At 35.0% G+C, this 24,854-nt stretch overlaps 4 protein-coding genes across 6 annotated transcripts in view; 2 read left to right on the top strand and 2 right to left on the bottom strand.

The window, feature by feature from the left end:
* The window catches only part of LOC129804128 (solute carrier family 25 member 35-like), a 20,082-nt gene extending 9,431 nt beyond the window's left edge, over positions 1-10,651 (top strand). The window contains exons 1-4 of one of the 2 annotated variants that reach the window (XM_055851210.1): positions 2,483-2,543; positions 6,941-7,193; positions 7,270-7,624; positions 10,262-10,651. In XM_055851210.1, the coding sequence (XP_055707185.1) occupies positions 6,952-7,193; positions 7,270-7,624; positions 10,262-10,588 (924 nt within the window). In that variant the 5' untranslated portion in view covers positions 2,483-2,543; positions 6,941-6,951 and the 3' untranslated portion in view covers positions 10,589-10,651. Of the gene's footprint in view, positions 1-2,482; positions 2,544-6,940; positions 7,194-7,269; positions 7,625-10,261 lie in introns of those variants that run through there. The other variant, XM_055851209.1, reaches the window with a different exon arrangement.
* Positions 10,640-11,605, bottom strand: LOC129804139 (YEATS domain-containing protein 4). Its single transcript, XM_055851221.1, has 3 exons — positions 11,437-11,605; positions 10,900-11,377; positions 10,640-10,822 (listed from the first exon to the last, which is right to left on the bottom strand). The coding sequence occupies exons 1-3, from the start codon at positions 11,491-11,493 to the stop codon at positions 10,662-10,664; spliced, it is 696 nt and encodes a 231-aa protein (XP_055707196.1). The 5' UTR covers positions 11,494-11,605; the 3' UTR covers positions 10,640-10,661.
* Positions 11,606-14,864: 3,259 nt separating this feature from the next.
* LOC129804097 (uncharacterized) lies at positions 14,865-21,315 on the bottom strand. Its single transcript, XM_055851168.1, has 3 exons — positions 17,845-21,315; positions 17,312-17,774; positions 14,865-15,744 (listed from the first exon to the last, which is right to left on the bottom strand). The coding sequence occupies exons 1-3, from the start codon at positions 18,590-18,592 to the stop codon at positions 14,877-14,879; spliced, it is 2,079 nt and encodes a 692-aa protein (XP_055707143.1). The 5' UTR covers positions 18,593-21,315; the 3' UTR covers positions 14,865-14,876.
* A 219-nt stretch (positions 21,316-21,534) lies between these two features.
* LOC129804116 (zinc finger protein 569-like) lies at positions 21,535-23,650 on the top strand. 2 transcript variants are annotated; one of them, XM_055851195.1, is made up of 3 exons: positions 21,535-21,691; positions 21,753-22,426; positions 22,493-23,650. In XM_055851195.1, exons 1-3 carry the CDS (start codon positions 21,627-21,629, stop codon positions 22,942-22,944), a joined length of 1,191 nt encoding a protein of 396 aa, XP_055707170.1. In that variant the 5' UTR covers positions 21,535-21,626; the 3' UTR covers positions 22,945-23,650. The 2 variants fall into 2 exon arrangements, with proteins under 2 accessions (XP_055707170.1, XP_055707171.1); XM_055851196.1 differs by having other exon boundaries at positions 21,546-21,691; positions 21,753-23,650.
* The last annotated feature ends 1,204 nt before the right edge of the window (positions 23,651-24,854 follow it).

Below are 24,854 nucleotides of genomic sequence, written 5' to 3' on the forward strand. Positions count from 1 at the left end.
GGGTCATATATGACCTGGAAAATTCTACACGCTTTTCTGGAAAATTGAGAGTAGTTTATTATATCAAAATATGCAATATAAAATCTTTGGATATTCTATTTTGTGTTTCTAAAGAACTTCTTGCTGAAAAAAATAAATTAATATAAAAAATTTTGAAAAAGAAAAGTCATTTCACAAAGTTCGAAATTAGTGATTTTTGATCTCAAATATTTTCTTTTCCTGAATATCTGGAGTCTTGAGAAAATTAGCTAAGAATCTTACATCCTTCTATTATGATCTCGTGCACAAACCTTCGTTGACTCTATCGAGATCCCACTGTATTTTTAATACAAATTGAATTTTTTATTCCTTCTTCTTAAGAAGTATTGCTTGGAACCTTGTAGACAGTTTTTATCGTCTTTATTTACTCTAAAATCATTCTTAATACATTTTAAAATGAATAAAAATGTTGACACAGCTTTGGTGTCTTATTTCGACCACCTTCATTCCCATTGTTCTTTGCCCTTCGGGAAATCTTCTAATGTCTTTTTCACATCATTTCGTTTGTCGAACCGACATTTTTTGTTATTTTTCTGCATTGTGTAATCTCTAATAGAGTATGCCAAAATTTAAAACAAGAATTTAAAACACTTACCCGATATATTTCTAAGTACTTAAATTAACACAAAAAATTGGTGATGATTTTATTTAAGAATTATACCACTTTGCAAATGTAAATCGTCGACTCCAAAGATTATTGTAAATCTAAAATGCAGCTTTTTAGGAGAGAGGTTTAAAAATTGACAGATAGGGTAAATTAAGTTAATTCAAAACCTGCTTCAAATTGAAATTTTTCGCTACTCCAAATGGAAACGTCATTGTTTTCATGATAAATACAGTACTAAATTATTATATTTATATATTTTCTATAATACAGTTCCATTATTTAGTTAATTTTGCTCCAAATACAGCGAAAATCCATTAATATTCACAAAATTTAATTTGTTAATTTCTCAGAAAAATTAAAAGTGTACCTTTTCACCATCGAATTTTTCATCGATCGACCATGTTTTCCAATGAAAAACACAATAATATGACTGCTGTTTATTCGTTTTGTTTAACATTTATGTCATATTTCTGGATAATTTTAGTTAAATTAAGTGCTAATTTTTATTACTAACGGTACGTGAAGTTTTCAAATGAAATAATTACTTATTTCGTGAAGAAAAAGGGTTTTTTCTGAAGTGCCTGCAAATGCTTCAATAGGAAACCCTGGAAATATGATTTTTTGGAGAGATTTTCTTATTGTTTTAGATGGGAAAGGAGAAAAAAAACCAGAAATAAGAACAAATCCTGCACTCAGGAATAACTCAACAAGGTTTTGGAAGCCTTTCTCACGGTTTCACTTACTGTTTGTCTCCAATTAGAAACTTCCCCTTGTCTCCATTTGGATTAATATGTTTCCAATAGAAGCATTTTACGCTCGCGTACTTTTCTTGTATTTAAGAAGTTTTCAAATTATATTTAAAGAATTTTCAATAAACAGTAACATTCTAGAAGAGTCAAGGAGCAAATTTATGTAATTTTCTTCGGAAAAAATATGAACTTAATGTATTGAATCTTCTGTCAAAGTTAAAGCGTCTGGAAATGGTTTTGAATTAGGACATTTACCACATTTACCCTAATATTAATTTTCATTTATTAAAACACAATTAGTGTACTTTTAACTTTTGATACTAAATATTTTATTATGCTTAGGCAGTGAATCTCTTCAGGTTAACGATATTTTTAAATTATTTACAGTAAAATTGTAAGCAAAAAGTTCGATAATTGTGTCGACTGATTTTAAATTTCTTTCTCATAACTTTTGCAAGAATAATTTAATCAATATAATATTTTTGGGGATGTAGATTTAGGGCAGAATCACATTAACAGTAAAATGCTCACCGTATTTCGTTGATTTACGCATTTTCATTGGAATTCTTACGCAAATTTTCCATTACCGTATTACCTTTTCTTATACTCGGTGGCACTAGGTAAAAATAGTATAAGAAAATTGAATAAATATAACGAAAATGCGATAAAAGTTGAGCAAAAAAAACTGTAGGATTTATTTGCTACAGCTTTACGTACTGTTTTTTTTTTTGGTCGCCGTTTATCGCAGTTTCGTTTTATTTCTTCAGTTTTCTTATATTATTTTAACCTAGTGCCACCGAGTGTGAGATAATATAACACGGAAATTAAGAATTTGCGTAAGAATTGCAATGAAAATGCGTTAAATCAACGAAATACGGCGAGGCTTTGACGGTGACGGTGAGAATTTTACTGTCAATGTGATTCTGCCCTTATCGTTTCTATATCTAATGATACCATCTTTTTATACTACTGTAACTAAAATTACAATAGTCGTGACAATAGTCTTGTTTGGAGCTGACGAATAGCTTCTGGTCAAAATCATTTTTATTATATCGCACTTTGGGAATTTGAGTGGCACTTTGATGATTTTTCGATTATTACAGAGTAGAGAATTTTGTGCACTTTTGGAATCTTGTTTTATCTCGGAAGTGAGTATACTGAAGATTTTCTGTAATTTTTGATTTGACAAACCCTTGTTTGCTGCATATGAGATGTTTTCAAGATTTAAAAGTAAAAGAATGACAATTTTGCATAGTATACGGCGCTGCACACAACCCTGATAATGGTAATGATAATTAAGCATAAAATCAAATGCTTTTAATAATTTATTTTAAAAAAATGTTTGAATTAATCGAATTATTCTATGCAATATGTCGCTCTTGTGTAAAATCTGAGTAAAATTTTCAGAAATTATAAGTATTAGTGGTGTTTTCTATAAGAATAAGAGTGGCGTATTGTGCTAAAAGAACATCGAGGCCCTGATATTTTACCTTAAAATATTCAAGTTTTTTTTCTCAAAACTGCACAATAAGAATACAACGAATCCTTTTAAATAAATCAAAGTAATATTTTCAAATGGGTAAATCTCTTTACTTAGCTTGATAAGAATATTTCAGTACTTTTGGACAATTAAATTTTATCGACCAATCTGCTGCAGGCTAATGTCCTAGACACATTGACCACTTAAGCCGAGAGACGGCTTAACGTAATTTATAACCAAAATAATGATTTGACTAAATTCCCATCAATTTCCCACTAACAAAGTCGTTTCGCGAATTAAGTCGGATTAGACGGAAACTAATGGAAATATAATCTAATCATTATTTTGATTACAATTACGTTAAGCCGTCTCTAGGCCTAAGTCGTATATGTTTCTAGGACATAACATTCACATGAAAAGTCATTGCCAGAATTCTTTCGACTCGTAAGCCGTGATACGTGGTACCTTGCAGAGCTTGTGGTTGCTGAATCATCTTCCGTTTTCGTGTCTCCGTGTATCTGGTTCAGGGACTCATAACTTTCGCAACTCCATGTTTATGAAGGGCGACATTCTCTGGAATGCTTTGCCCAGGGAGCGAAAGAGGGGACTTATTTTGAATCATGTGGCCTCTATTTGACTATTTTGATTTCCTTACTGATAGATTTGAATTTTTACGTACCAACACAGAGAAAAAAAGACCCTCACTGAGAGAAATCCGAAAAAGTCAAAACAACATTCCGGAAATGTTAATTTTACCCTGCAGTATTGATCCGAAATCGGTGTAAATATTATGCTTTTATGGTGTATTAAGGGTTAAAGATACCCTTTTTAATGTTAATTTTACACTTAAAAAGGTGTAAAATTAACATTAAAAAATGTTGATATATTTTTACACCTAAAAAGTGTTAAAGTTATGAGGAAAAAAAGTTAATCGCACCCCCTGAAATCCGAAGAAATCCGAAAAAGTTAAAATAACATTCCGGAAATGTTAATTTTACCCTGCAGTATTGATCCGAAAACGGTGTAAATATTACCCTTTTTAGGTGTATTATGGGTTAAAGTTACCCTTCTTTCATGTTGATTTTACCCTTAAAAGGTGTAAAATTAACATTAAAAAATGTCGATATATTTGTATACCCAAAAAGTGTTAAAGTTATGACACAAAAAAGTTAATCGCAGCCTCTTTTTGTCTCTCTCAGTGCTAGAATCAATATATTTATGGGATACTTTTGGTATTAAAGGGGTTCTAATGGCTCCAATACCTCGTGAAGTGAATATTAAATTCTAGGGTATTTTGGGATATAATTCAAGAAATTCTTCAAATTCATTAATTTTCCGGTAGTATTCCGGTAATCATTATATCCTATTTTGGTATTGATTTTAGGGTATTTCGTCATTGATTCTATTCCTTTTTGGTGTTGAATTTAAGATGTTTCAGTATTGATTTCTTCCCATTTCGGTATTGAATTCAGGGTTCATTGGTACTATTTCTATTCCATTGAAGTATTGATTTTAGAACAACCCGGTATTGATTTTATCCCACTGAGGTATAGATTTTATGGTATCGATTCTATCAAATTATTGATTTTAATACCCGATGGGATACAGACAATACCGTAATAAGATAGAAGCAACAACAGAACATCCTAAAATAAAAATAATTACCTCAATGGGATTGATACAGTGCCGAAATACCCTAAATTCAATATCGAAATGAGTTAGAATCATTACCAGAACGCCTTAAAATTAATACCTCAATGGGATAAAATCAATACAAAAGTATTCTCAATTTCAACACCGTTTACACCCCTAAAGAATCGACTTCCAAAACTCAATACACCAGTGGGATAAAATCGATTCCACGATTTCTGAAAGTTAATCTTAAATCGAGGTAAAATCAATATCATGTCCTAGAAAATGGACATCTGAAACTCAATACTGAAAGTGGGTAAAATTTAGTTGACTTCTAAAAATCAATCCCAATTTGAGGTAGAATCAACACTATTCTTTTTTTGGAAAATAGATCTTATAAAATTAATACTTCAACGTCCTGAAGACATTCCAAATATTTCTTGAATTTATTTCAGAATTGAAAATCAATCTAAATTCCACTTATTTTTGAGAAAATTTAGTTTTGGTATTAGGGTAGAATCACATTGACAATAAAATGCTCGCCGTAACCTCACCGTATTTCGTTAATTTACGCATTTTCATTGCAATTCTTGCGCAAATTCTCGATTACCGTATTACCTTATCTCATACTCGGTGGCACTAGGTGAAAATAGTATAAGAAAATTGAAGAAATAAAACGAAAATGGGATAAACGGTGAGCAAAAAAACTGTAAGATGAATTTCTCTTACAGTTTTTTTTGCTCACCGTTTATCGACTTTTCGTTTTGTTTCTTCAATTTCCTTATATTATTTTCACGTAGTGCCACCGAGTATGAGATAAGGTAATACGGTAATGAAAAATTTGCGTAAGAATTGCAAAGAAAATGCGTAAATTAACAAAATACGGTGAGGCTACGGCGAGCATTATACTTTCAATGTGATTCTGCCCTTAAAATCGTGATATAAAAATGAATACCACAAGTATTAAATTTGGATACTTCAAAAAATTCTGTAAAAGGAGAATGGTCAAAACTATATGGGCGCTGGTCCCGGAATCGCCACAAACGAGAGTAGGCGCATTTTGTAGGTACTGATATAAGATTGAAAAATTGCCGGGACCCAGGACCATAAACGCTGGGAGTCCTTGTAAAAATGCCTTTATCCTTTCGATAAATCGCTGTTTTGACAACGAATTACGCAAGAACGGCTAAAGTGATCTTGATGAAATTCGGTATAGGGTCACTGTATGACTTAAAGTTTTTATCCATGCATACCACCCCCTCCCCCCACCCTCCATTCTGATAGCCCCCATACAAAATGGGGGCACTTTACCTTATAACTCCTTTCTAAGAGGAGGTAGAAAGCTGAAATTCGACAAGGGAACAAAGCTTAGGGAAGACTTTTAAACCATATAATATCTCCCTCCTCTGTCCCCCTTTCTGGTAGCCCTCATACAAAATGAGAGCATTTCACCTTATAACTCCTTTCTGAGAAAAGGTAGAAAGTTGAAATACAGCATGGTAACAAGGCTTAAAGAAGACTTTTTAACCATACTGCCCAAACTCTTCGTCCATCACCCCTTCTGGTAGCCCCCATACATAATAAGACTATTTTACCTTATAACTCCTTTCTAAGAGAAGGCAGAAAGCTGTAATTCGACTAGATGTCTATAAATGCATATAAAATCTAGAAAATTATTGTTAACGTTAGTTATTAATTTTTTCATTCTTTTACAAACAAACTACTTCTTCTCAGAAAAGAGGTCAAAATGTTCTCATTTTGTATAGGATTAGTAGAAGGGGTTGTGGAGGAGGGGATTAACATGCATGGTTGAAGTGTCTTCCATAACCTTTGTTCCCTTGTTGAATATCAGCTTTCTACCTCCTCTTAGAAAGGAGTTATAAGGTAAAGTGCCCCCATTTTGTATGAGGGCTACCAGAACGGAGGGTGGAGGGAGGGGGTGGTATTCATAAATAAAAAGTTTAAAACATACACTGACCCTATACCGAATTTCATCAAGATCACTTTAGCGGTTCTTGTATAATTCGTAGTCAAAACAACAATTTTTCAGAAGGATAAAGGCCTTTTTTACAAGGACTCCCAGCATTTATCGTCCTGGGTCCCGGCATTTTTCTCAACCTTATATCAATATCTTCAAAATGCGTCTACTCTAATCTTTGTATGAAGATGAATCAGCGTCCATATACTTTTGATCATTCTTCATCATTCTAAAAAATAGTTTTTATGCTCTAGAACTGTTCCTCCATGGTTTAGAACATTGATCCCAGGACAAAAGTTGTTACCTATACTAATGTCTATCCAATGACATAGGTCCCGTTCGTGGCGATTCCGGGACCGGATTTGACCATTCTCCTTTGTTAATTTACTAAGCAAAATGTTGTCCCATAAAAGTTAAAATGATAAGATCCACACTAGAACTTTCTTTTCTTGCAGATTGTGATAAAATGGATTTTATGCTCGGTGGAGCTGCAGCATGTGCTGCGTGTCTCTTCACGAATCCTTTTGATGTCATTAAGACTCGACAGCAGCTCCAGGGTGAGCTCAGTAAGGCCAAACCCGGAGGGCCTAACCCGTACAAAAGTGTTTTTACTTCAATCCGAACAATAGTCAAATCTGAGGGAATTAGAGGTCTTCAGAAGGGTCTGCCCTCAGCAATGTTATTCCAGTTCATAATGAACGCTACGAGGTATTGTTGACTGTAATTGTAATGATTTAATTCTTTTTTTTTTAATTTTGAGTAACAACAACTTTCTCTCACAAAGACTAGGTATCTATGAACATATGGAAAAGATGGGCTGGACAAAAGATAGAGGTGAGCACCATTCGCCATTTCGTATAGTGGTAATGGGGGGAATGTGCGGAATGATAGGATCCGGCATAGGTGCTCCATTTTACTTGGTAAAAACCCAAATTCAGGCTATGTCAAAAGGAGATTCCGCTGTCGGGACTCAGCATAGTCATAGAGGAACTATGGACGCTTTTAGGACAATTATTCGAGAAGGAGGTTTAAAAGGATTGTGGCGTGGAGCCTCAGGGATTATGTGCCGAACTGCAGTTGGATCAGCATCACAATTGGCAACATTCATAGAAATCAAAGACTTTTGTCACAAATATGAGGTAAGCCAATGAGAATAGTGAAATAGTTTTATGTTGCTTTAAATCCCCAAAACATTATCTCCTATTTTTTCTGAGAAGGATTATGATTTCTTTTATAATCTTATTAATATAACCCTTTGAACATTAATAAATTATAAACAAACATTTTTAACCACCTAGTCATCAAAAACTTCCATATCCTCCGATCGTGTTCAAATTTTGACAACCCTCCAGGGAGAATTCTGTAACGTTCTGGCAATGCCAAATGACAAATTGGGTTCGAATCTTAGGAGAGCTTTTTCGAAAATGCGATTCTGTAGCCGTGACATTGCCATTTCAACTCACGTGGCATTGTCAGAAGTCACATATTTGAGATTTCTGGCAATTCAAATGACAATGAATTTTGTGAAATAAATCAACCAAGACGTACTGTGTTTTCATAAAATCGTCAAGTAAATGGATTTCATTAAAAAATCAATGAATTGCATTATCGAACTCGTGTGATATGACAAAAAAAAGCTCGAATGGCATTGTCAGATTTCGAACTCACACGTGACGTAGCCAAGAAAATTACAGAATTCCCTACAGGACAAGTTTACAAACTGTATCGAAACTAGTTTCGAAACACCGGAAACACCTCATGTAAAGTTTCGAAACTTTGTGGGAAAAAATGTATGGAAAATGTAAACATTTTGTACCTGCGTTTACAAAACTGGTTTCGAAATGTTTTCTAACCTGTATGTATTTGAGTAACAGTTTGACAAATTAGGAAATTAATAGCAAACTAATTTCGAAATTGTTTTTTAAATGTGTTTCGATAATGTGAACTTTAGGAATACAAACTATTTTGAAACTAAGTTCGAAATTGTTTTATAAATGTGTTTCGATAATGTGAACTTTACGTTTACAGGAAGGCAAACTATTCAGAAACTAATTTCGAAAATGTTTTATAAATGTGTTTCGATAATATGTGAACTTTAGGAACACAAACTATTCAGAAACTAATTTCGAAATTGTTTTATAAATGTGTTTCGATAATGTGAACTTTAGAAACACAAACTATTCAGAAACTAATTTCGAAATTGTTTTATAAATGTGTTTCGATAATGTGAACTTTACAGGAAGACAAACTATTCAGAAACTAATTTCGAAATTGTTTTTTAAATGTGTTTCGATAATGTGAACTTTAGGAATACAAACTATTTTGAAACTAAGTTCGAAATTGTTTTATAAATGTGTTTCGATAATGTGAACTTTACGTTTACAGGAAGGCAAACTATTCAGAAACTAATTTCGAAAATGTTTTATAAATGTGTTTCGATAATATGTGAACTTTAGGAACACAAACTATTCAGAAACTAATTTCGAAATTGTTTTAATGTGTTTCGATAATGTGAACTTTACAGGAAGACAAACTATTAGAAACTAATTTAGAAATTGTTTGAAATTTGGTCAAATAATTGGTTTTATAAATATGTATATTAAATATCATAATTGCTTGCTTATAAATACTTTTACATGAACTTTCTAGCCGTTTCATATCTTTCAACTCATAGGTAAAGTATATAAACTTTCGAAACTGGATTCTTTACAGTTACGGCAAAACTGTCAGGCCTTTAACTACCCCCAAACGGTTTGCGGAATCTTTGTTTTTTTTTCATTTTGTTTATTTATTTACACTTTTGTTTTTCCCAGTTTGTCTTTGGTAATCATTGTTTTTTGGAAATTTTGTCTTGGAAGTTTCATCAGTCCTCCTGTTAGGGCAAAGGGAAATTTTCTGTGCTTTGGGAAGTTATCAGTATCGGCTGTTTTGGCTAAGGGAAATTTCCTGTGTATTTGGAAGTTTTTAAGTTTCGTCCTTTGGGGCATGGAAAATTTTCTGTGCTTTGGGAAGTTATCATAGTATCGGCTGTTTTAGCAAAGGGAAATTTTCTGTGTTTTGGGAATTTTTTTGTTTCGCCATTTGGGGCAAAGGGAAATTTTCTGTGCTTTGGGAAGTTTTCAGTTTCGTCCTTTGGGGCAAAGGGAAATTTTCTGTGTTTTAGGAACTTTTCTGTTTCGTCCTTTGGGGCACGGAAAACTTTCTGTGTTTTGGAAAGTTATCAGTATCGCCCGTTAGGGCAAAGGGAAATTTTCTGAGAAAAGGAAAATTTTTGAGAATATTAAAATATACTTGTGTAAAATGTATGAAAGACAGGATTTCCAAAGAAAATGTTTCCAAAAAACAAAAATTACCGAACACAAAGATTCCAAAGACAAACTGGGAAAAACAAACGTGTAAAAACCAAATGGAAAAAACAAAGACTCCCCCGGAGACACAGTAACGACCATTTTTAGTCTACGCCAGCCCACTGACACTTCGTTAAATGAGGCCACTCACTTGAATTTGCATTCCGAAATGTTTTAGGGGAAGGGGTAATAAAAATGTTCCTGGAGAAAAAGCGATCGCAGCGCCATATAGTTTACAATTATGAAAACTCACTCTTTACGAACTATTTAGATTCAAAGACAATGCTATCCGATAGTTACTGAAATTTTTAAAATCAACTTTAAAGAAAATTCCGAATTAGAAATGATTCCATATTACCCAAATTACCCCATTTTACCAATTTTACCATTTTTTCAAATTGTTACAAAAATACTTAATTTCACTTACAGGTTTTCCAGAACAGCGTTTTCCTGACGTCCAGCTGTGCAAGCGTTGTCAGTGGATGCTGCATGGTACTCTCTATGACGCCCCTGGACGTCATTTCGACCAGACTCTTCAACCAGGCTGTTGATGAGAAGGGACGCGGAGTGCTCTATAAAAACATCTTCGATTGCCTAATCAAGACATTCAAAGCTGAGGGTTTTACAGGACTCTACAAAGGCACCATGCCAAATTTTTACCGTGCTGGACCACATACGATCCTCCACTTGACTTTCTGGGATCTTTTCAAGGAATGGCTGAGTCCCTACCTGTCAAACCCTTCACCGCCTAATTGATCCTTTTAGAAAAAATTGCTAAAATTGCCAAACAATTCTAAATAAGAAGTATTTTCAAGCAAATTGGGGATTTTTATTGCGAATTTGAGGGTTGAACTTTAGCGAGTTCTGCCTTAAATTTAGCAATTGTTTCACGTGCCAGTTTCAGTTTATCCTTCAGGATGGTGATTTCTGACTTAACTTTAGCCTTTGCTTCCATGATATTCTCTAGGGATTTGCGTTTCTTCTCCTCAACTGATCCAGAAAAACAAAAGGAAATCATTTTGAAACTTCCGGAAGGCTCTGCAGAAAACCAGATTTTTTTTACTTACAGTCAGTGTCATGCTTCCAGCTATCATTTGAGAGACTCTGCACATTTGTCAGGTAATGCTGCATAAGTTGAGTTGGCTCCTGAAAGACAATCTCCTCATATGACTCCGACACGAGCCCCTTTTTGCTGTCAATCGACGAGATTTCCCCATCGACAATGGGACTCTGGAACAACTTCAGGATGTGATATAACGTCACTGGGCGTTCCGTGGGATCGTGAAAGTAGATCTTTATGACCACCTCGAACTCTCCCCAACCCGTCTCAGTCACCTCATACGGGGGTTTAGTGAGAATCCGGCTGGGATTAGCATAACTCTCATGCAATTTGAAATGGATCTTTTTCACATAAATTGACATATCCTCATTGAAATACGGCTTCACGTAGACATTCCACTGATGCGTGTGACCATCTTCTTCCCTCTTTTTCCCAAAGGATCTAGCAACATTTCCATAAACAATTGGCTTCACGATCGTCAGACCCTGTTTGGGAAAAAGTGAGGTTAGAAAAAGCAAAACAATGCAAAAAAATTAACTTTTACCTTTACTCTACCCCCAGAATCTGGGCCAAAGTCTGTAGGGATATTAATTGAACTCATCTAAGCACTTATACTTAGTCTAAAGACGGTATTTCGCAGGAAAAATGTAAAAGAACTGCGAGATAAACAAACTTCCAAACCAAAATAGCCAAAACAGTAATAAAAAACTGTTATACTGTCAGAGTCGATAAGTTTTTCGTTTATTTAACTACATGTAATAAAAGTCGTGTAATATAATACACCAAAAGTATTAATTACTTTACTACTATATTTTATTACACATTACATTTTTTACTGAACTCAGCCTAGAGAAGGGATTTTTTAATATTATCATTGGTAAAGCTACAACGAGATCTGAAAAAATGAAATGAATTCATCAAAAAATAAAAAGAAGTATAAATAAATTACACAACTTTTTGTATTTGACTTTTAAGGATCTATGATTTTTAAAATTAATATAACATATTTCGTAGTCAAGCACCAAAGAGATACTGCTTAAGTGCAAGAAAAATAATTCTGTTAAAAAGGCTAAACAAGAGACGTATGTTAAAATTTCTTTCTGAATTGTTAGTATTACAGTGGCGGATTTTTGGTAATTTTGTCACATTTAGCGTAAAAGTAACGGTCCATTTTTAATTTTTTTTTATAATAATATTTTTGATCCATAAAAGTCAGACATGTCAACTTCTACATATATGGACAGTTCAGTAGAATCACATACAAACAATTCTGAAAGTTTATTTGAAGAAAATATTCAAAATACAATAAAATTTATTTTTTGCAGCCGTCTCCTGAAAAATGCTGAAATCCGACATACGCCATTGTAATAAAAAAACGTGCGATATTTTTTGGTGATCGTTCACTTTGTCCAGAAATTCTTTTAATAAACTTGGAAATAATCCAGTCGGTAAAGAATCTCATATGGTTTTCTAATTCGTTAGAATAAAGTTTACGAAAAAATATTCATTTTGAAGTTCCAAGAAGTCATAATTCTCTTAAAATATGATTTTAATTAGAGTGTCGAAAAAGAGCTAACTGGCGAAAAAGTGCTGGCTCCACCCTACATAAAATTTTAAATTTTATTTTAGTACAGTAGTGTCTTTCAAATAACTCTCAATCTTGAGGGTCAATTTTTGAAACTCTCCCTCGCAGTCACGAGCTCTTTAGTAGCCGAGAGAAATTGACTCGCACACTCTGCAGATTCTTAAGTTACGTGCAAAGAGTACTTGACGTTATAAAGAAGTCGTTACAGAAGGATGTGAATCTGCGGGATGTGCGAGTTAATTTCTCTCGGCTACTAAAGAGCTCACGGGTGCGAGTGAAAGTTTCGAGAATTGGCCCTCTGAATGAAGGTAATAACGATACATAGCCTTTTCCGCATTTTTCCCTCAATTCCTATGTTCACTTGCAGGTGGCTAGTTGCCTGGTAGACCCTGGTACACTCAGGTGAATGATAAAAGTTTAGGTAGCCAACCCTAGTGGGAAGTCACGAACCTGAGGCTAACGAACAAGGGATGTGGTCTCTCTAGAGAGGATTGGGCGAGAGGCTAACAACCCCTCCCCGTAAAAGCAAGATTGTTACGAAAATTCGCAAAAAGCCTCCGATTGGACGGACTTTTCGACAGTGACCTATGCTATGTTTCTGAAGCGAACTGACAGGGAGTCGCTAGGACTGGATGAGGTTAGTGCGATAGGTCCGGTCCCTTAAAGAGACGTTTCAAACACCTAAGTAAGTAAGTGAGTAAGGACTACTTTCATTTATAAATAAGAGAAAAAGCCCCATTACAAAATGCCCCATTTAAGAAACAACCCCTCCCCATAAAAATAAGATTGTTACGAAAACTCCGGAGCGTCCGATAGGACGGACTTTACAAGATCGACCTATGCTACGTTTTAGACCTAGCTGACGGAGAGTCGCCAGGACTGGAGGAGCTTCCCGTCCCCCTAAGTAAGTTATTAAACAAAACCGTGCTAGGGGAATGTAGGCAGGCTTCGCACGTGTGAGCTTTCAAACGATGCGAATTTTCTCTTTATGTTCAGAGTTGGTTCCGCATTTCTTAGCAATAAATTAAGTATTTATGAACCTTATCTTCAATGTTAAAATAGGCAGCCAAACCCTACTTTCCTAGGTGCTAGGATCACAAATAGAAAATTAGTCCAAAAGGGGTAATTTTGATGGCGCACATTTCATTTGATTTCTCTAAAAAAAATCACTTATACAGTAGGTAAAGAATATACTTGAGATGATATTTACATAATATTTTTTTTTCATCGGAGGGAAATTATTTTCACGGTGGCGGAAAATTCGCAAGTACTACACTGTGTTTGGTTTCAAACACTGAATGTGTGAGCTTTCGCACATCCATCAGACAACTTCATCTTGAAAATCATAACCTCACTAAAGCCTCATAAGCCACCAGTGAGACATCGTGGTCATTTCCTCTTTGACAGAGGTACAGTCCCCTTCCCATCTCCATGAGACGACGGTTATTGACAGCGTGAACCGTGTGAACATGTTCATAGTCGATTTTTCGATATTTATTTCGAAGAAAAAAAACAGTGCTCCAGAAAATGTGAAAAAATGTGTTTTAAAGATCTTCTTTTGCAGTGATACTTTCCGCGGGTTCACGGGGGTACAGAATAACAATCGGAGAATAATTGTTAATTGTAGAAAAAATTTATTTCGAGAAAAAAACCAATGACGAACCCAAACCCCCCTCGTGTGAACGCTGCCCCCGAAGGCGAGAATCGCACAAATCGTCATATTTTTTTTCATTTTCCTGTCCAGGAAAAACCAACAATTCTGTGATAGTGAACTAGGCATGCATAGAAACCTAAAAGATCAGAGAACTTTTTGATGTAGTCACTGCCCATTTTACAGTTTAGTCAGAAAAAAGTCCTGAATATATGAAGCACAAAAAATGTGCGAAGGCTGCCTAAATTCCCCTAATATTTTACAAAATACAGAAATGAATATTTTACTTTTTTTTTACTACAGTGTAAATTAGTCATACCCGTATATTTTTCGACGTGTAAAATATAAAGCATATGCTTCCCCCACCACGAGTAAAATCAAAGTTACCTCCCCCGCGGCCTTTTGTTTTTCCAGCATTTTTCCCCGGAAAGAATGTTCAGAATCCAAGGAATCCCTCAAGTGGACCCCACTGAAGAGCGCCGGAGAGTCCGGGAAGCCGTGAAGAAGAATGTCGTTACATTTGTGGCTCTTTGTGCAGCAATAAGAATAGGTAAACTCCATGCATCCCATGCATATTCAAAAGTGAGGTTATGTCCTAATATTTCCGGGGTTTTTACCACTTTTCAGCCCCCATTATCCTCAGGGAGCTGGGAAATGCCTTCAGCAAGTGATGCAAATACAGAAGTTTTGTAGATTTATGTAAATTTTCTAAGGAATTTTGATACACTTACCTTAATTGTGGGGACTTTTATTGGGTACTCTTGAAATGCCCCTTGATTTGTTTCTGGAGCAACTCAAAGCGATTTTGTTTCACTACGGCCTTTTGGGCCTCCCTGAGGAGACATAATTGCTCCCGGCGGATCTCCTTCTCAGTTTTGTGAAGTATGAGAACGGGAATCCGATCAAGTTGATGGAGTAGCTCCATGACGTAATCGTGGAGTTTAGCAAATTTCTCACTGGATGTCATCTGTTCATCAATTTGGGGGCACCTTCTCTCCTTGGGAACAATGAAGTCATACAGCTGATTGCATATGGCCTTTATTTTGATTCTCGATGCTGCTGGACTCTTGATACTTCTCTCCAGGGGCTTTCCCATCACCTGCTTCACCTCAAAGTTCAACAGGTAAGCTCTCTCCTCCAAGAAGGTCTCTTGAGCAGTCTGGAATTTCATCATTTTGCGCTGATTCTTCTCAGAACGGTCAAAGGTCAATTTCAGGCCATCCGCCTGGCGCATAAAGATCTCATAGATCCACAGGGTTTTATTGTATTGATTCAGGGAAGTAAAAACTTTCTGCTTAAGAGTTTGCAGACCATTTCTCAGTAGAATGGGATCAGGAACAATGCTTTTCATCTTCTCAATATTTGGAAAGATTTCTCTTTCGAAAAATTTCCGAATATTCTCAGGAGACGTCTTATCTCTCACGTTTATCCTTGAACAGTTCTCAATGATATCCACAGCCTCATGGAGATCCCCAGAGGCCGAACGGTGGATCCAGTCATTGAGTTTGCGCCATTCAGGCTCCATCAGGAGATAATAGTAATTCTGGAGCTTCATCAGAGTATCCCATTTTCTTTCCTCCTCGAGAAGAGATTCAGTGACAAATTCCAATTCAGCTCTGAAAATTCAAACGTAAAATTTTTAATGAGTTTTTTAAAGCATTAAAAACGGGTAGAAATCATTAGAGCTTTGCAGACTGCTCGAACTCGTGACTTAAATTATCATGTAGATTCCCCAAAAACTGCTTTAGTACTAAATTAATAAAGTTGTTCTTCGACTTAACTAATCTACACAGTAAAAAAATAACACTATTATAGTGTGTAATCTTTCACACAACTATTATAGTATTAAATTTAGAAAAATTGTTTAATTTAAAGTTGTTGAATTTCAAGTTGTTGAATTTAAAAATTGTTAAATTTTTATATGTAAACTCAAAAATTGTTGAATTTTCATTTCATTTCGTTTATTTTAGTTTTTTTTTTGCCTCTTTAGACATTTGTAATGTTTTTTCCTGTACTCGGGATCCTCCCTAATGCGGATAATTACATCTGATGCTCGGATCTTCACAATATACTTATTATGCATATAAATACTTGATGTTCTATATGACTTTTGCCCAATGAAAAGCATCTCGACTGAAGTATATGTCTTAAATGGAAATTCAACAATTTTTACACAACTTTCGTTTAAAAATTCAACAACTTTTGTCTGAAAATTTTTTATGACTATAATAGTGAGAAATTTTACACAGATCGCAATTAAATAATTAATTTATCCGATTTCACTCTATTATAGTGTTAAAATTTTACACATTTTCAAATTAAACAGCCTTGTTGGAAATTGTTCAACTATAATAGTGGTAATTTTCAATCACGTGACAATAAATTACCAAATTATTGTGCATTTTTTAAAAATATTTTTAAATTAAACAACTAAAATGGTCGATTTTGCACTATTATAGTACACAGAAAAAAATATTTTGTAAAAATGTTCGTAAATGTTTGTGAATTCCTATTGGGGAGTTACGAAATGCTCGTGAATCGTATAACCCACAAACAAGTTCGTAAAAGTTTGTACCTTTTTCACAAACATTGTTCGTAACACGATCACTTGACGAGAATTTTTTGTAATTTTACAAACATGTTTTCGTAAATGTTCGTAAACATACAAAAAAATTTCGTAAAATTTTGTCATTTGTTCGTAAATGTTTGTTTCCTTGTCGAACATTTACGAACATATGACAAAATGTTACGAACATTCTTTGCGTGTTTACGAACAAACATTTGTAGAAGTACAAAAAATGTTTGTCAAGTGATCATGTTACAAACAATGTTTGTGAAAAAAAATACAAACTTTTACGAACATTTTTACAAAATATTTTTTTCTTTGTACCTTGCAATGTTTACCATTTTTAAATATTGATTTTAAAAATGTGTATAATCTAAATAAAGTTTTGGGGGCGTGGACTATTTTTCAATGAATCTAGTTGTTTGTGCTTCGTTCAAAATTTTATTGTTGGTTATGTCGTGTTCCTAAATATCCTTGCTATTGGCTTTATCTATTTGAAAAATTAACATATGGACTTTAATTGACCATAATTCTTGAAAGGGGCGTGGCCTATATTTTTTCTTAGTTTACTTGTAGGAATTCAAATATTACCTGCAAAATATATTTTTTAATCTTACCTTAATGTTTCAACTTGAAGGCTGAGTTCTTTTGTCTTCTGCTGAAGTGGCTTTAATGCCTGAGCCTTGCGAATGACTCTGTCATATGAGTCATTCTTAATGTTAGTTAAAAAATCTGAACAAATGTTTGAAAAGTTCTCAACTTCCTTAATAGATGCTTCTTCAGCCTTCTGCTGCTCCAGCAAATTCAACAAATTCTCTGATGTATAGTACATTGAGAAGATCTTCCTTGTTGCCTCTCTCAATTTCAATATGTCACTCTTTACGCAGAATTTTCTGGCTGGTGGTCGATGCCGTAAGTCATTGATATAATTATCGTCCCATTCTGTTGCCAAGCGATGCAGAAATTTCTCGTCAAACCCAAAACGTTCTTCGTCAAAAGCTCTTGAGGTGACATTAAGGCGATCCCGGGTCTCTGGACGATCCCTAAGGGCACTTGTGTAGAACTTTTGCCACCTGGTGACTGTAAAATAATCTCTTACTTAGTGCGATCTAGAAAGATAATCTGCCAATGAATTAATATAACTTCTTACACATTTTTGGCTTTCTGAATTTCTCCATAAATCTAGGATCTAAGTACAAGGGTCCTAAACTCGATTCTCTCTTTGTAAATTTCATGTGACGTTTTCTTGTGAAGATTTTTGGAGGTCTATAAAGTTGATAGTTAATTCTCTTGGTTTTCCGCGCACTTTTCCGTTCCAACTTCTCAATCTTTATCACTGGATCATCAGCAATATCTACGCTACTTGGTCGTGAACCTTCCTTTCCGGAATGCTTGAATTCCTCGAAGCAAATAACTTCTTTTGGACCACCGTAAATCTCTTCAAAATCCCTCAAATTCACTTTGTAACATTCTCGGATAAAATTTCGATATCTTTCCCGTAGTTCCGACGTTGTAGATTTGAGACGTTTAAGCTTATGCACGTGCTTTGGCGACGCTCCCTTAGCATCGTCGGCCATTTTGTCGGCGCCATCTTGAGTTTTTGCCAGAGAAAGCCTAGACCGATCATAGAGAAGCATACAAATTCTTCTCAATTGACTTTTGCTCAAGAAGCGATTCCTCAAGCGATCTTTCTTTCTTCTTGGTTGAAATTTAAACGTTGGTATGACAAAATAAGGGGTTTTGATCAAAGTCAAGCTCTTAACATTCTCAACGCTATCATCAGATGAACAATCACTTGCTGGCGGCAATGGCGTCTTCATGTGAAGAAGTCTAGCTCGCCTAAGTGCTCTATTCTGTCCTTTTTTCTTCTCAAAATACCCTTCAGCTCGACGTGTCATTGTATGGGGAATTAGGAATTTATCATGGGTTTGAGTGAGGCGATCAGGAGCCAGTGGACGCGGAAATGGACCGTAGAATGTACCCTCAAGATGAGGAATCTTCCTCACAGGAGTCTTCTTAATGACCCCAATGGGGACGTGTTGTGCATCTGGACCAGGTGAAGGTGTTTTAGCTTTCAAATAGACTTTTTGGGGACTCCGTTTAGCTTTGATATCATCAATCCATTTTCGAAAGTTAAATTCTTCGCTGGTTTTCTGGAAACTGCGTTGAATTTCCTTTTCCCATTCCTGAAAAAAAAACGTTTTTTTTTTACAAAACGGTTATGAATCGTTGACTTGTTTGCACTAGAAATGCCACATCGCAAGTTCATAAAACTACCGCTAGGGGCGCTAATATTAAAAAGAAAATTTTTCAATTTTCTAAGTTAAATAACTCGAAAATTCCTTTATGCATCGGGCTGAAATTTTAGTATGTTGTAGCCGCAGATTATATCTATTAAACAAAAAAATATATAAGTCTATCAATAAACCCTGACCCGAGCTATGAGGGGTCAAAGTGCGAAAATTGACCGGCTCTATCTCCGGTTCTAATTAACATTTTGAGCTGAATTTTGGGTTTTTGGTTTCGTCTCGATGAGCATTTTCAGATGGAAGTTCAAAAAGTCACCACAGGTAGCGCTGCGTAGTGTCGTAGTCCGATCTAGGATGTTTTCAAAAAGTGGCGTGGGTTCGCTGTGATTTCAATATAACCAGAGATAAAAGGGGTCAAAGTTCACGAAATTTAAAAAATCATATCTCCGGTTCTATTGGCCCGATTTTAATAAGTGAGGACTCAAACGAAAGATATCATAAAATGCTACAACTTTTTAAAATATTTGAATTTCGTGGGGCCAACACCAGGGGCGCCACAGTCGAAAAACCAATTTCAATATCACATAACCTCAATTATCTCGACTGTCGCTGAACAGATTTTGATGATTACTTTGACATAATTGTAGAGGACATTTGTCTCTACATTTCGTCCATACATTATTTTCCGCTCAGACTACGCTATCACTCCGATTTTGCCGTTTAAGTGTGAAAAAATTGATTTTTCCCATAATATCGCTTTGAAATCACTCAGATGCCAATTTGACTGCCTCTACTCCACAAAGACACTTAAAATAGGGTTTTAAATAGAAAGTCTCACAAAATACAACAATTCTTGGATATAGTTGAAGTTCACCAAATGAACACTTGGGGCGCTGTGGTCGAAAAAACAAGTTCAGAAACAAACAACCTCGATTATCTCGGCTTCTGATTAATCGATGAGATCTAGTCTAGTTCTATGGCAAGATTATAGAGAACACTCTGGTTCACACTTCACCCATTATCACTTTTCTGTCAGTCCATCCAAAACCTTGATATTTTGGTTTCTTTGGTTTAAATAAAAAAATAATGTATAAATGCACGAATTTAATTCAAGATAACTGAATGGCGTCCCGGGCGTCCCCCAACTTCAGCTCTAAGTCGAATTTGCATGCATTCCGAGTTAGCACACGTTAAGAATTTAACGTGCAACTTTGTAAAACAGGGTTCTCTCTGCCAGAAAAGTGAGAAAACGAGAAAAGCGCTTTTCAAGCCATTTTCGAAAAAAACACACAAAAGACTGCAAATCGTTTGACCAATGCAGCGGCTAGACATGATAATGACGTTTCTTGTCGCCGTAAGACATCAGAAATTGCTTCGCTTTTTTGTTACTTTTTGCTCTATATACCTTACGTTACTTTTTACCCCAAGTGGCCATTTTTAATAAAAGGATTTCTGGGGAAAAGAACCTTTGTGAAATTCTAAAATAAATAGCGGATTCGTATTCAAAGAATACAAATTATTTAAGAAATATTCACCAGTGCATCAATTTTGGAAAATAAGTAGGTAATAATTGATATCTTCTGCAAGGAAAATATTTCAAAAATAGGGCTAAAAACTTCGATATTTTTTATTTTCTAAATTCCTTGTTCGAATTCTAAGAAACTTACGACATTGTAGAAGGTCTATGGAGGCTATCTATAGAAAAAAATTTGAGCCGCTATTCTGGCATCAAATTATTTGAAATGCAACGACTTTTTGTTCATTTGCATACTCATATTAAGTTTACATACGCATTTTTATTGGCAATTACATTAAAAACTTCATAATAATGCAAAATCCTAACATAACTTAAGTCAAACCATGACAAATTTTGGAATATTTGCTTTTTTCGATAATTATAGACAAACTTTAAAAATGTAACAAACTTTTTCAAGTTTAACTGCCAACCGAATTAAAAAATCCCGATCTTAAAAGAGCCGAATTAGCGAGAGTCTACTGTACATCTTTTTTGCCATGGATATGTAAGTGAACAAGATCATAAAAAGGTATGCTAGAAAGTCAATAGTTAAATTTTAAAAGTTAGGTGTAATACAACCTAACACTTTTCGATTTTTTTTTTGTCAAAGTACAGTAGACTCTTCGATATCCGGCTGTCTAGGGGATAAAATGACATTTAGGTTTTTTGAATGAGCAACGGTTTTTCTATTTTGTGCAGTGTGAATTTATTTTCTGTCTGACAAAGAAAAAGAGAATTTTCTTCATGGTGTGCTTATGTTTCATTTTTTATCACAATTATGTATTAAAAACTTCGATACAATGTTAATAATACTTTAATTCACTCTGGACAAACTTCATGTTTAGTGAAAATAATTTTGAATATGTCAACCGCCAGTGTTTGGCAGCTGTCACCCGGATAACGAAGTGCCGGATAACGAAGAGTTGAGTGTAATTGAATAATGGTTCTTCAATGGAAATAATTCAAGGAAACAAGTGAACCTTTTACCTTAATTATCTTAAGAGGTTTAAAGTTAAACTGGTTTAAAACTAAACCTCTTTTCTGTTCGTGGTGAATTTGTAAGTGGTGAATTATTATGCCGACGTCAATCAAAGTGGTCGACAGCTTTTATAAACGCGTGAAAGAAAACAAATAATATATATATTTTGTGTGACTTTTCAATAAATAATGGAAAACCAAAGTAAAGTGAACCAATCATGTGTGGAAAATGCAGTTAAACGAACAATTGAAGGGTAAGTTTTGTAATTTATTAAAATTCCAAGATTAAATTTTGATAAGTATAATTTTTCATAGAACAAGCAATGGAAATATCAGTAGCAAACAAGGATTACCCTTTAAGTCATTTATAAGGATCGTGCAGAAAAAACGTAGAAAATTTCACTGTGGCTATTGTTCGAGTATTTTTGAAACTAAGGATGCACTTACAAATCATATGCAGACACATGTCTTGCAAAAATGCATTTCCGTTTACTGTCCTCATTGTCAGAAGAAATTCTTGTTCAGGAACCATAAATTCTTGATGCAACACATTGAGAGTCACAAAAAACCAGGAACATCAGAGGTTGTCCAGAAGGCCCCAGGGAGGTCTGAAGAGGACTCAGATGGGGATTATTACATGTGTAATGAATGTGGGAAGTACTTTACTCAGAAGAAATTGTATGAGACTCACTTGACTGTTCACAAGAATGAAAAATGTGAATGTTTTTACTGTGGTAAGGTTTTTGGGGCAAAGTACTCCATAAAGGAGCACATGAGACAATGTGTAAAACGGACCAAACCGGAAGAGAAAATTGGAATGCCAACAAATGTACAAATTCGTAAATTGGAAAATGGTTCAGTTCAAACGAATTGTATCTTTCAATGTTTCTATTGCAAGAAAAAACTAAATAGCTATGATGAGATGAAGATTCACATGAGGGATATCCATAGGAAAATACCACAGAGAATATGTCGAGCTAAAATCAATGGTAATGATACCTAAAAAGTATGAACTTTAATTTTCCAGAAAAGTTAATTGTCACTCTTCTCAACAGATGTCCTCCATACTTGCACAATCTGCCAGAAATTATTTGAAAATGAGAAAACACTTAATCAACATCTTAAGTTTTATAGCGACAAAGGAATTACCCATTGCCCACCAAAACCGATGGAGTTTACACAAAAACATGCTTTTGTATGTTCAAAATGTTTTAAAGTCTTTACACTACAGTCAACATTGAAAATGCACCTGCTGCGATGTCAAATGATCGCAGTCGAGTGCAAATATTGTCACATAAAAATAAAAAGTGAAGATGTTTTGAAAAGTCACGAGAAAGCTCATGAAGATTTGGAAGAGGCATCTAGGGTAACAGTAAAATCTGAGCCATTAGTAAAATCTGAGCCATTAGTAAAATCTGAGCCATTAGTAGAATCTGAGCCATCAGTGGAATCTAGGACACCATTAAAATGCTATCCTCCGGCAAGCGGCCTTTTTCTGGATTTGTAAATCGTTACGAAATGTATTTCAAAATTGAAGAAAAGAAGAAGAACAAAATACTAGACTTGTTTTTCCCTCAGAGAACTGTGAAATGCGTGAAATGAGTTTGAGATTAATTTATTTAATTAGCCAAAAATCCACAGAAACGCATGGTTTCTGTTGTAAAATACCACAGATGCAATAACAATGCAAAAGCGTGAAAATTCTTTAAGAACATGTTTAACAAAAATGTCTGCAGCATTGTGGATTCTGGTTAAGAGGTTAATACACATTGCAACTCAGATTGTGCGCAGATTGTAAGAGAAATTTCTCATCAAAGCTCGTTACTCTTTGGACATCACGATAGATACCACGAAGATTTTAAGTATAATCTGTCAAATTTACGAATAAGAAGTTATAGAGGGAAAATGTACTGAAACATCAACATAAGTATCGTCCAAGCAGTACCAAAGGATGTCCTTACTGTAACAAGAAAATGGCTGAAGCAAAAGCAACTCTGAAAAAAAACAAGAAAATTCCATAGAGATCAAGACCGAAATTGATACCATGGATGACCAAGAACATTATTTTAAGATGTAAATACGAAAATGACACACATGTAAAAGTCGAAAGAATTTAGAAGAATTGCAAAAAAAATGAGAATTAATTTACAGAAATAACCTAAGTATTGATTGTGTGGAATTTTATTGAATATAACTATTGTTTATAACGACAATTTTTTGAATCAATTTCACTTTCCGTTCAACACACACGGTAAAAAATTTCGGCACGTATTTGTTCCAAAAATTAGCTCGTCCACGGATGTGGTGACCCCAACTGAGGCCACCTTGTTGCCTCCGGATCCAGATGATGATGTTTCCTCAATACACTATTTTTTTGAGTTGCTATATTTTTTTATTAAGGAAGATTATTACACTGCCCAATGGCATGGGCTACGTTTACACAGTGACTGAACCAACCTCTTGAATCTAGCTACTCTTTTTATACTAAAATCCTCCACTCGCACCCTAATTCTATTCGACATTATTTCCCGTGGGAAGGTGTCCAATTAGTGATTCAGGACGAACCTCTAGATAACGATCGTCTGGAGACGATCGTTAAGTGCCTATAAAAATATCCAAGTATCCACTTTCGCTATCTCTAGAGTTTTCTCCAACACTTTCTATATCCTTAAGAAAGGGGATGCTTAATTGAGATGACCGAGGACCACACACCTTTTCGATCTTTGTTATCTTTGTCCCTATTTCTTTTCAGGCTGTTATGGCTTTCTTGGCGCGAGCTCTTATTTTACGACCGTCTCGAAGAGAAAGTAATCTTAAAAGCTTGTCACCATAGATCACCCACTTTACGAGTTTTCCAGGAATAGAGGATGCCTTTGTTTGCTTAAGCCAACAAATGCATCCCCTTTTTGGTCACTCATATCTCGCCTATCTCGCCCATCGTGATATTACGAACACCTGCCTAATGGCTTAAGATGTTACTTTGTCTCTGGGCTATAAATTTCGTAAGGATAATTGGATAGAAAACTCTCGCGGCGCTAGACATGATCTATCATGTCTCTTCTTGATATTTCACGAAAGAACCGGCGCGATCATGAATATTTGAAAACTGAGTTGTGATGCACAAAATGCGTCACAACACGGACACCATAATTTTTGGCATATTTTTGTTCATTTTATGAGACTCAAAAAGATACCCAATATTAGTAACGTATTTGTTCAAGTAGCTCGTCTAGTATAAAAGCGTATCCCTCCTTTCACACTCAATCATCCGTCACCGAAGTGAAGAGGACGCCAAATCTGTGGCAATTTTCGTGCTACATGGTTTCACTTTTTTAATTCGAAATTCCTTTCCCCTCCTGCTGCCAGCATTCGCATATGATTTCATCATGCACGCGTCTGTATACAACACTCTTAAGT

The sequence above is a fragment of the Phlebotomus papatasi genome, chromosome 2 (assembly GCF_024763615.1).
Source record: "Phlebotomus papatasi isolate M1 chromosome 2, Ppap_2.1, whole genome shotgun sequence".
NCBI classification, from domain to species: domain Eukaryota; kingdom Metazoa; phylum Arthropoda; class Insecta; order Diptera; family Psychodidae; genus Phlebotomus; species Phlebotomus papatasi.